The sequence below is a fragment of the Macrotis lagotis genome, chromosome X, assembly GCF_037893015.1.
Source record: "Macrotis lagotis isolate mMagLag1 chromosome X, bilby.v1.9.chrom.fasta, whole genome shotgun sequence".
Taxonomy (NCBI): Eukaryota; Metazoa; Chordata; class Mammalia; order Peramelemorphia; family Peramelidae; genus Macrotis; species Macrotis lagotis.
The window spans coordinates 516773942-516786896 of record NC_133666.1 but is presented as its reverse complement, the minus strand read 5'-3'; the positions used below and the strand labels follow the sequence as shown (position 1 = coordinate 516786896).

Below are 12955 nucleotides of genomic sequence, written 5' to 3'. Positions count from 1 at the left end.
GGAGCAGCCATCTAGTGGGGGGAAGGGAACTCAGACCCCTAGTCCATCTGCCTCATTGTATTGATGAGGCGGGTGTATTCTTTCTTTCACAGGTAAAAATCTGGGATTGAGATTGGAACCATAAAACACAGGGTTCCAGAGCCTTTGTCCCTTCCTATTTACCTCACTGTCATTTTACTGTATTTTTAATCTTCTTTTTGCCTTTCAGGGCTGCCTTTCTGCATGATTTTTAAACAGATTTCACCCGTGTTTGCAGAAATCCTAGTTTGGAAGAGGTGCAGGGTTATGTTGAGGCCTGTTCTAACTAGCAAGCTGATACTCAGTGTGAACATTTAGACCTCAGAAATCTGGCAAGTGCTGCAGACCAGGGCTTGGCTTATTGTTTTATTGATCATAAGCTTCAGAAAGTGTTGATAATACAGATTAAACTTAAAAGTGCAAGTGCTTTTTTGGGGGGGGAGGGTAAGAACCTATTTGTTGACCAGTTAGCAGATACCTCTGTATTTCTCTGTTGTTCATCAGAAGTGAAGTTGAAGGCCCAAAGAATGAAATCATTATCAAACTAGAGACCTGGAGACTATAGGGTAATTAATAACAACAGGAATAACAAAATTACCAACAGTAATAATAACTGACCTTTACATATTGCTTTAAGGTTTACAATGGGTGTTACCTCATTTGAGCTTCATACTATCTCTTCCTGCCTGTCATAATGGAATTTATTCCATTCACTTTACTTTCCTCAGAATGACCTTTGTATATCCAGAGTTGTCTGTCTCCGTTGAGTCCTCTGCAAAAGCAAAGAGCTCATTGTATAGGGCAGGGAACATTTTTTCTGCCCAAGGGCCATTTGGATATTTGTTCAAATGCTATATTTAGTCATTTAATTTATTCACAACCCCCACCCCCCACCCCCCCAAAAAACCCTGCTAGTTTTACTGAATTTCAAGTCCTGTCTGTGGTTGCTGTGGTCACGCCAGACCAAATTATTTTGGCAGGTCAATCATTGCCAGCCCGGCTTAGTGTGGAACTCACAACCATTCATTCATTCATTCATTCATGGCAATGGGGTTAAGAGTGATTTGCCCAAAGTCACACAGCTAGGCAATTATTAAGCATCTTAGGCAGATTTTGAACTCAGGCTCTCCTGACTCTAGCTTCTGGTGCTCTATCCACTGCACCACCTAGCTGCACCACAATTAACTTTCTACGTGCTGTATTCCATATTAAATTCACTATTGAGTGACTCTACTTCTGGCACTTTGAATAAATTTCAAGAGGTTGTTCAAAGGCTGTGTGTGTGTGTGTGTGTGTGTGTGTGTGCTAGATTTTGAGTGCTGTCTTCTCTATCTATTTTTCAGTGACCAGGGTACAGATTGCTTCTTGTTACACATATATACAATTAGAAAGAAACCCCAGTTTATGATTGAGAATCATTAATGATTGGGGATCTGAGTCTCTCATTCCATTTCTGAATACCTCTGATTATTATGAATTTTCCCCTGTCATTTCTGTGTAATTCTGCCTTCCTGTAGCATCTACTCATTGGTCATTGTTTGCTAAAACTTTCATTCCAGAACAACTTAATAATATGAATAGGAAGAATAAAGCCATTTTTGATAACTCTACTGGGAGGTATCTTTTATAAAGTTTTTATTGTACCAGTATCAAGATATACTTGGCTAGCTATGTGACTCAGGGGATAGAACTCTGAGTCAGGAGGAGTCAGGAGGCACTTATCTTCTGGGTTCAATTCTTGACCTCAGATACTAGCTGTGTGACCCTGGGCAAATTTGCCTCAATTTTCTCATCTGTAAAATGAACTGGAGAAGAAAGATGGCAAATCACTCCAGAATCTCTGTCAAGAAAACCCTAAGTAGGATCATTTAGAGTTGTACACTACTGAACAACAGCATTCAAACTATAGATAATATCTGTTATTTTGTCAGCTTTTTAAAATCATTTTTTCCTTTCCCCTTTAGTGGATAATTTTGGCAGAAACACTAGGAAGAGTCACTCAATCCTTTAAATGGAACATTGATAGTGTTCTATTTTCTTATATTAAAAGGAAGCTATTTTAGTGACTAATTGCTTTGTTGGGATGTTTAGAGAAAGTTCTGAATAAGCATTGGTTAAGTGCCTACTATATGCTAGCCACTATACTAAGTGCTTTATAAATATTGTCTCATTTGTTTCTCACAATTTTGTGAAGTTCTATTATTAACTCTATTTTACAGTTGAGGAAACTGAGGCAGACCAAAGATAAGTGACTTGCCCAGGGTCTAGAACATGTTTTGAGACTGAATTTGAGCTTGAGTCTTTCTGACTCTGAGCTCAGTGCTTTATTCATTGAACCACCTAGCTGTTTTTGAGGAGAGGAAATGTTTACCTTTAAGAGCAGCTAGTATTTTTCCCTGCCTTGTTTTTCCTTTCTCTGTGTTGAATCAAAATCATTTTGGGGGAGTAAAAGCCCCAACTTATAATGGTGGAAGTTAACAGAACAAGGAAATATATAATTGAAGATGTATCTGAAAAGAGCAGCCTTCTTCTTGTAAATCCTTTGTTAGAGAAATGCATTTTTTGTATTTTTTTTTTACTGGAAGCTCAGATGTTTTTACCATAGTCTGTAATAAATATCCTTATACCATTCAATGGTAAGACTGAAACTAAAGTTTCTTTGTCTTATATAAATTATATATGTAAGAGAAGAAGCCTACATTATTGTAATAGCATTGTCTTGATACTTTAGAGAACATTTTTACTCATAAGAAAAAATACATTGTAGACTTTTACATGGATGGATGTTAATGGCCTGAAAAGATATCAGATGAGACAAAACATATACATTTAGCCCTTTCACATAGCCACTTTCCCCATCAAGTTTTGATATAGTGACAGTTGATTTGCAAAATTAAGTGGGAAATTTGTGGAAGTGTTGTGGAAGCTGTAGATGACACAGAGAAAGTTTAAAAGCTCAAAAATGCATCAGATATATGTATAGCATTGTAGAATATCAGCATGTTTTATTTTTTAATACCATAATAATTCAGACTTCTTTTCTGATATAAAGAGAAGAGAAATTCACAAAAATTTTGAAGTTAATTTTCTAGATTTTCCACATCCCTGATCTTCATGCTGGTGAAGGAATAACTGTAAAGTGCTTTGTTTAAAACAACAATAACAAAGCATTGCTTTAGAAATATTATCTATTAGTAAAAATAATAAGTATCTGATATGTATAAGGAATTTAGTTACATAGATGAAAACACCCCCCCCCCCCCCACCTCAAGGAGCTTACCTTCTCCTTATCCATTTGTACCTAAGTCAAAATTAGGTACTTTAAAGATATCTTGAATGAACCTTAAACGAAGCAAGCTAAAGATTCTAAGGTAAGGGAGGAATGTATTCTTGCTAGAGAGGGCATCTTGTGGATATGCATGACCCAGGGAGATAGAATATGTGAACCCAGGCAGATACAGAGTATGTGAATAGGCATGGGAAGATATAAGGCTAGTAAAAGGGTAAGTTAGTCCCAGGTTCTGGAGTTTATTAAACCCATAGGCTGTAGAGAAATGCCACTGTTAGACTTATACCTTAAGAATATCATTTTGGCATCTGTGTATGTTGAATGAGCATTTTCTTAGTAAGTCATGATCCACTAAACAGGTATTACCAATTTTTTACTGGAAAATTTTGGAATCTATTTATATTGAAAATATTTAGGCATATTTAATTGTTTTTTTGTTTGTTTATTTTTTTAAAACCAAAATTACCAGTACCCTTGTAATTTGAACAATTTTAAATGTAAAAGAGATGCTTTGCATTTTTTCAACACTTGGAATTGTTCCCCCCCCCCCCCCCCACCAGGTATTTCTTTCAGTTTATTGGTTTGTAGATAGTCCCTGTCTCTGTCACCCCAACATGCTGCAATAAACCACAAAAGCAGAATCATCCAAATCTCAGACTTACAAGAGACTTCAGAGGTTAACTAGCGTGACCCATGTCTGAGGAGAAATCAATTTTTTCTACAATACTGTCGTCAAGTAGTCATCTAGCCTTTGCCAGAAAATCTCTAGCGAGGGAGAAAGTCCAGTGCTCCCCAGATCCACTCTTGGAGTCTTATCATCCCAATTAGTCTTAAATTTCCACCTGTATAGACCTTTTAAAAATAATGGTAGCTGACAACTTTAAAAGACTTTGTGATCGAGAACTTCAATGCTAAGTGTTCATTGTTCTCACTGTTAAAAAAAAAAAGGGCATAGTTGACCCTTTAGAGTAGTCTGGATCTATAATGTTTCTCCCCCATTTGTGGAAAAGCCTTTACCCCTGGAGAATGAATCCTTGTTTGAACATGTTGGTTTATCTTTTGGACCATTGCATGCAATTTTCATGTGTACTTCTAAAGTTTCGTATATGCATTCCTATTCCACATGCTCAACCAGCTGGACTAAATTCATTAAATTATTTATTAAATTGAAGCTAATTTATTAAGGGTAATGCCCACATTGTGCTCTTTTGATAAACAAAAGACAGTAATGAATTGGGTGTCAGAGGGCCTGGGGGTGAATCCCATTTCTGCTGCCTCCTTTTGGCCTTGGTGTTTGTGGCTGAGTCTTTTCATCTCTAAGCCAACTGGGTTCCAAGCTGATCTGTATCTTCTGTCAGCACTCTATTCCCAGAATCCTAAGCCATCTTGTCATCCTTCAGGATCCTCAGAGTCTAGTAGAGGACAAGGTAAAATTGAGATAATGTCAATTCATTTGAAGTCCATATTAATTCTGAGAGGCTTTTGTTTTTCTTGGCTAAAGCACTGTCCTGAGACCTTGGGAAGAACTTGACTCTGATGTGAACTGTGTGATTCTCTGAGTTAGTCTCAGAAACATGGGGAAGCTGCCTCTGCATTGACTGAGGCAGGGTCCTCATCTAGGACTTCCTCCATCAATAAAATCACAGTTCCATTCCCTATTAGTGCTAAGCAGAAAATTCTGTTCCTCATCATATAGGTTTTAGTCATACTCATAACCTCAGTTATTAAAATTTAGGATGAGTATAATACATGAACCTTCGTAAGTATCTACACCTCTTGTAACACCCTCTTGGTATAACCCTGTTCAGGGTCAACTCAACAAATAGTAAGCACTTAGCTGTGGGTAGGCGCTTGGTCCTCTTCTCTCCACCAGGATTCTCTCTTACATGAAGATCTCTCTCTGATGCTGTGTCTTATATAACTGTATCTGTGTCCTAATGAGGAACTTGATAGCTGGACTTCTGCCTACTTCTGGGTCTGTCTCTGGTTCTAAAGTAGGAGCCTGGCTTTTGCTTCGGACAAATTGGGTTACTTATTCCAATCGCACACGCTGTATTAAAATCCTTTTTGACCTGTTGGGACAGGTTGGCAGACATTCCATTGTTTTCAGACAATAGGGCCTCCAAGTTGAACCGGCTCCAGAAAACAAGTGCTGCTTTTGTACAGTAACACGAATTTAATGCCAGCGAGTTGATTGATTCTCTGTCATGTTGCTCCCCACCCCTCCCCCTCCCCCCCTGGATGCCTTGTAATGACATGAAGCTTGCATTTAAATTTCTGGCTCATGATCAGAAACTTCTTCTTGCTCTGCAATGTCATTCTTCCTTCATTTAAATTCCTTACCGTCTCACTCCTTGTGGGGTTGGTGATTGTCTACTATTTGATTTCTGTGGAAATAAGTATTTTTCTGTTAGTCCTGATAGTGTGACACATTCTCACATCAGCATCCTTCTGGTTCATCCTATTTTGCTGCTTTTGATCTATCCTACCCAGGCTAGTTCACTGGCTATATGGAGGCCAGAAGGCTTAGGGGCAGGCAGGGGGGAAATTATCTGTTGTAAATGGAAAGTCCACTGATTGAATAACTTTTTTCTTTTTTCTCTCTATTCAATTTAAAAACAAAATAATCCTCCAAAAAGCAGGGTTGTTATCTCTTGGCATTTGAACATGGTATTATCATTAGTATGTTTGAAATTTTAGGACTATGTAGTCTCTGCTGTGTTCTTATACCACAGAGATGAGAGGATGGAGAGTGATGGGTGCTTGTCAGCTGTATTGGAAAAATAAGTTAGTTATTTTCCTTTGGGGGATAACAGTAGCTTTTACTGATCACCTGTCTTGTGTTTGCATAATGCCTTTATCCAGAAAATAAAAAAGTTTGTATAGATTTTGAATGTAAGCTTATAAATATTCCTTTAGGAGAAACAGGGGATATAATTTTATAATTTTATAGGATTTATCACTTAGGCAGCTGAGGTACACATAAAGTTTAGTTTTACAAGTTGGCAGAGGAATTGAAATTTGAATATAATTGGTTATCTTCAGAAGAAATACAGCTAATGTAGTTTTCCATAGATGGGACCAAAGTTTTGGGAATGTATCTTTTGGGGAAACTTTGAAGCAAAAACTGCATTGACTTTTGGAAAATGTAGCAGGCCTCCATTTTAATGATGACAAGTAAGTTCCAAGACTTTTCTGAGAGTATTTTATCTTCTTTTCCCCTTTTCTGGCTATTTCTTAATGTATGCAAAGATTCTTATCTCTGCTGGGTTGGGATGACTTTAAATTGAAATGCTAGGACTATTGGTTTAAAGAACTGGCTTGAGGTGGTATGCAAACAGTTGTCTAAATGCCATTTAACTCTGGAGTATGTGTCTACAAATCAGTATATTTGTCTCTGCTCATTAATATAAAGCTGTTTGTGTATGAGTACAACACAATTTCCTAATGCTGTTCAAAGCCATGAAAGGAACTGGTCCAATTATTTCTTTTAATTAGGGACAGTGTGACAAGGATTTCTTTACATCAAGCTTTCTCTCTCTTCTCTTATGTTCACAGGGTTTTAGTCTTTTCCTGTGAGAGTGAATATTTTTTTCCTTTCCCTCCTCTCCCCCTCTCAAGAATCTTACAAATTAAGACAAAAGATAATTACTCAGAAGAGTAAAACTGGCAGGTTCCCACGACACTTAAAATTAATGAGCTGTTGAGTACAAAATATACCTTGTCTTGGGTTCAATCTCCTTTGCCCCCTGTACCTCCCTTTCCTCTCCCCCTACTCCCACCCCTTTTTAACACAAGATTTGACTTTTTGCCTGTGTTTGCTATTTTGGTGTTTTACAGCAAAGAAGTAGCAACATGATTTAGAAAGCTGGTCTGTTTGAATCCAGGTGAAGCCTGATAAAGCCTGATTCTGCCACTTCCCCCCGACCCTTCTGCCTCCTCACATTACATGCCTTTAGTATCTGGCAGCTTTCTGGTTCTTCCTGGTCTTTCTTATCAAATTCTGTTTGCTTTGTGTTACTGATTTTATAAAAATTCAGTCATTCCATCTACTTTAGTGACACTTTGTACAAAGGTTGCTATCCTTTTTGTCCCCCTTTCCTCCATAACCTGTTCTCTTTATAGTTTGTAGAAAGCCAGGGATTGGCAGAATGTGTTAAATGATGAAAATGGAGTATTTTAGCATTGATTAGTTAGCATTGAGATTAATTAGAGACACTTTTACCAATATGTATTAACAAGTTTTTGACATTGTTTCCTCCTTCCTTTCCCCCTCTGCCTCTACTTCCTCAAAAGCCATCTCATATAATAAAGAATATGTTTTAGTAAAGAAAAAGGAAGATTACATTAAAAACAGTCACTGTCTTGATAAAATTTGAAAACATAATGTTTCACCCCATGGCTCTTATGGTTCTGAGGAGGTGTTGGGGAAGGCATCTTATCATATTTCTTCTTTGAGGCCATGCTTGTTCTTTGTAAGTTTTAGACATTTATTTTCAATTTTTTGCTACTTTTTTTTTCTTTTCCATTCCCTCTTTTGGGGGAGAGGGTCAAAATATTTATCATTTTTAGGCTCTGCTTACTTCACACTATCAATTCACTCAGTATGTATGCTGTGTTCAGTATATTGGTAATTTCTTAAAGCACAGTAATATTTCCTTATATATTCATGGACAATAATCTGTTGAGTGATTGCCCAGTTGATGGGTATAACCGCTTTGTTTCCAGATCTTTGCTTCTCCCCAAAATATTTGCAGGAACTATTTTGAGTGTATCTAGAAAATCTATCTGATTTTAATATTTATTGTGGAGTGGGATAATTATTTATGGTGATGGTAATATACTCCTAAAACCACTTAGAATGGGAACTGCCTGTCTAGTGCCTTGACTTTGCAAAGGAACCATTACATAATTGATCATACTTTTTGGGATATCTGGGGATAAAAGGAGAAACAATTTTTTGGTCTTTCATATATGTTTGCTTTGGTGGTACTCTCAGAGGTATTGGTGAGAAATAAGACTAGTATGGCAAATAAAAAGAAGTAGAAGGAATAATAGACTGAGAAAGTAGGAAAAATCCTTAGAATGTGAAGGTGGGGCCAGGGGTGGGAGGGGGAAGGAACATGTAAAACCCCTACTATATGCCAAGTTTCACAACTATTTTGTCATTTGATAACCAGGGATTTTGGTTTGAATCCCATTGGTCTTGGGCAAGTCACTTTTCATCTGGTAACTTGAAGGATTTCTTCAATTAAGTGATCTTTAGGGATTTCAGGATTGCGCTGATTGCATTGATTTTGCATCAACAAAAGACATCATGGTAACTGTTCATAAAACCCATAGACTCTCTAAAATGACTCAGTTATATAACATGTTTACATAGTACTTTACTCATCTGTGAAACAGAGAGTATAATTACGGTAGTCCTTTTAAAAAGAGGAACAGACTGAGATGTTGAGAAGGTAAGTGACCTGCCTGGAGTCAGATGGACATCAGTCTCTCCTGACTCCTGTGCTCTTTTCATTCATTAATACTGTTTGTTACTAGGTAGAAGATTTGAAACAAGAGGGAGCACTGGAGGCAGAGAAGGACATATGTGATCCGACTTGTACTTTGTGAATATGAATTTGGTGGCTGTTTCTTTTGTAAAGCTTTTCAAACCTACCTTCTCAGGGGATACCTTATTTCCCCCAGCTTCATGCATTCAAGGATGCAGCCAGACCAGGTCAATTTGTTGTTCCTTATAAATATCATTACATCTCTGGTTTGGTCTTTTTTCTTCCTGGATGGCCTTCTTTGCCCAGCTTCCTTCAAAGGTCACCTCAACTCCTACCTCTTCTCTGAGACCTTTTCCTGACTCCTTCACCCCACTGAGATTAAAATTTTTTGTATTTACTTTCCATATATTTTGTGTCTGCTTTTCTGTTGTTCCCCCCCAATAGTGCATCAGCATCTTAAAGACTCAAGGACTGTTTGAATTATCTTTCTTTATTTGCAGCCCATTAAGAAAGGCTGCTCATTGTGGCTGGAATGCATCCTAACTCCCTTCATTTTTCTCCATGAGGGGACACAGACCTTGAGAGTTCCCTGTGTTCTCTCCCACTCATAAATAGATTGGTGCTCAAGAGGCATTTTAGAGTCTTGATTTTTATCTTTCTAAATCTCATTGTTCTTGGATTCCTTTAAAATGTTGCTTTCTGTTTTTCTCAACAGATTATTCTGCTGCATATTCCACTAGCTAGGGTGTTATTGATGCTTTCTGATTGATGCTTAGGTAAAATGAGTTTTCTGACCTGCAGTTTTTAGAATATGGCTCTCTTTTATTTTCCAAGTATTTTTACACCTCAGAAGAGCCAAAAACGAATTACTCAGGCATCAAGTTGAGGGTTGACTCACTGGTTTTTCCCCTGAGTCTCAGGGACAATGCTGAGGAGGGACATAAAAGAGGTATGACTGGGGGGTGCCTAGGTGGCACAGTGGATAGAGTCAGGAAAACCTGGGCTCAAATCTGACCTCAGACACTTAATAATTACCTAGCTGTGTGACCTTGGGCAGGTCACTTAACTTCATTGCCTCGCAAAAACCAAAAAAAAAAGTTATGGCCAGGATTGGAGGGAGAGGAGTCTTTAATTGTTCATATGTAAAGGGGCATTGGTGGGACTGGAAGCTAAATAGGAAATAAGAAAACGCCATAAAACCTTCCAGTAGCAGGTTTAAGGAAACATTAACAAACATTTGTAACTGTCATATTAATTTAATATACAGTAAGTTAAGACATCTAATAGAATTCTGATCCATAAAATAGGTGCCCTGCTGTGTAACCTATAGATGAGTCAGATAATGCTTTACTGACTCAAATCCAGGCTCTTAACCAGGCAGCACACCCACCAGAATTAATAAGAACATGAGACTCTGCCATATTTGAAAACAAATGCAATTCCTCCTATTAATTTTTTCCCAGTAATATATCAAGAGGATTGCATAATTGTCTGCTATACAATGGAGGTAGCATGGTGAAATGAGTAAATTCCTTCCTAATTTGAAGTCAGACGATGAGGGTTCAGATCTTTGTTTTGTTCCTTTTTTAAACCTTTATACCTTTCTGGACCCGAGTTTCCTCATCTCTAAAACTATAAGGTCTTACTTTGATGATCCTCTGAACCTTGTAAAATTACTATTTTTCTAGACCTCATTTATTCTGTGATACTGATGATTGTGCTGAAAATAAATCTGTCATGGGCTGCGCCTGGGGTTTGGAGGGGGTGGGGGGGAGTTTGTCCTCAGATTCTTCCACACTGGAATCTGTTTTCTTCTGCCTTAGCTGAAGTTTTTGATTCTGACTTTTATTTGCATCATTAAGCTTGGGTGGGGGGTAGTTTCTGAAAGTTTGCTGTGTGCTTACCTTTGGACTTTGTTTCCTTTATTCACTGAAGAGAATTTTGAACATTAAGATACCTGGCAATTTCATTTGTTTTGGGTTAAGGAATCTGTTGAGTTATTTCATTCTTTGTTGTTTTTTAAAAAATTGACTTGTATATCTGCCTTGGTATTTGTGGAAGTCTGACTTATTTAACTTGCTGCAACTCTGTTCATCTCTTAGTTTTCAATGGGTCCAACAAATCCTCAAAGGAGAAGGAACCTGCTCCGAAACACAGAAGCAAAGAGGCCACGCCAGGGAAAGAGAAGAACAGCGACCCCAGGGCTGAGAGCCGGAGGGAGCAGGCTGCTGCTACTCATCCCCCGGCCGCAAACACGGGCTCTTCAGCTAAAGGGCTTGCTGCTAACAACCACCACCACACTCTCCACAGATCGGCTCAGGACTTAAGGAAACAGGTAACTGCCAGGACTGTAATTCAGATCATGGTCGCAGGGCGGAGGATGCAAGTGTGTGGTTGGTGGCATTCCTCCTCACCGATCATTTTACAGGGCAATTGGAGGGAGAGCGAGAGACACAGACAAACATTATATAACTACAAGATACAGGCCAATCACCTCTATTAATACTCTCACTCTAGATCATGGACACTAATAACATTTTAATCATCCCTGAGAGAATACTGGGACATTGCACTCCTTGTAGCCAGGAGGGAGCTATAGCAGTGCAGATGAGGAAAGACTGTTCGGCTATCATATTGGTACCTATTTTAATACCAAGCTGGCCTAAGGTTAGAGGAATAGAGAGCAGTTATTTTTCCTCTCTGAATGATATTTCATTTTAATGGAAAATGGTAGCTTGGATTATATTCAAACAATTAGGATATCTGTGTCCAGCTGATTGTTTTAAAATTTTGTTTTGTTTATTCAACACCCCCTGCCCCAGCTCTATGTAAAACTTTTGAGTTCCAAATTCTCTCCCTTTCTCCCCACCCCACTTGCCCTCATTGGGAAAGCAAATTATTTGGTATAGGTTAAAAATGTACAGTCATGAAAAACTTGTAAAAGTAAACACCCCCCCCCCAAAGGCAGGATATAATAATAATAGCTATATTTTGTGTGTGGGGTGTGTGTGTGTGTGTATTTGTGTGTGCGCGCGTGGCGCGTGTGTATAAAATAGCTCAACACTATTGGATGGGGTCTTTAAGAATGCCCCCTCTGTTTTCACTGTCCACAGTTTTCATAAGGATAACCAATAACACAGAGGCCCTACCTCATCCTAGGAGTCCTTGGTCCAGAGTGGTGTGAATAAAGCAGTTACATGTTGTGGGTCACAAGTCACAAGGCATTTCAGTGACAAAGTTAAGATCATGACCTAGGCTTCCAGGGTCACCACTCCTTATTCATGTAGTGAGCCATGCAGTTTTGTTGGACTCTCCTTTTAATTCCATTTCGCATGGAAATCTTTCTTCTCTGTGAATCTGTTTTTGGAGTGAAGGGGACTGATTTCCCACTATTTTTTGGAGGGGAATGGGGAAAGATGTCATGCTATTCTCCAATGGTTTATAAGAAGATAATAATATGGGTTGAAAGTTTTTGGTTCCATATTTTTTGTGTACAATGATCAGTCTGTCTCTCTTAAAAATCATGAGTTGGGGAAATAAATGTGTTGCCCCAGTTCCTACTGAACCTTTATAACATTTATTATCTCAAGTGGTTCAAGTAAGTGGGTCTTGGAATTTTCCAGCTTTTGGCTAACATCTTACCAAAAGCCAAACCTTATCTCACACCCCTCTTTGTTGAGAGATTTGGGGAGGGAAGAACCCAGATGTCTAGTCCTGTCTAGTACATCTTTGTTTTGGAGTGCCTTATCTATAGACTCCCATGAGATAACATACTTAAAGTTCTTTGAAAATTTTTAAGGCACTTTTAATGCCATTTCTTATTATTTGGTATGGAAATCAATCTAAAAAAGTATTTTTAAACAATTCTCATGAATGAACAGAAATGTTTTTTTACTTTGATTTTCTTCCTCTCCCTTTTCTGAAAGGAAATTAAAAAGAAAAGAAAACACATCCCTTGTCAAGCATCACTAATTCCCACATTGGCCATATCCAAACAGTACATATCTCAAGACTACACCCTCTGACGATACTAATCTGAAAGGTTGAGAAGCATGGATCTTTGGCTTTAGGGAGATTGTGCTAAAGTTTGCTTTTAGCAGAAAACAAGATTTACTTGTTTTGGGCTTTCAGAACTCTTTGGAATTGCTTC

The 12955-nt window shown here is 38.2% G+C and overlaps 1 protein-coding gene across 3 annotated transcripts in view; it reads left to right on the top strand.

Annotated features, from left to right (window-relative positions):
* The window catches only part of JARID2 (jumonji and AT-rich interaction domain containing 2), a 329755-nt gene that overhangs the window by 260347 nt on the left and 56453 nt on the right, over positions 1–12955 (top strand). For all 3 annotated transcript variants that reach the window (XM_074207417.1, XM_074207419.1, XM_074207418.1), the window contains one exon: positions 10908–11140. In XM_074207417.1, coding sequence (XP_074063518.1) covers positions 10908–11140 — 233 coding nt within the window. The remainder of the gene's footprint in view (positions 1–10907; positions 11141–12955) is intronic.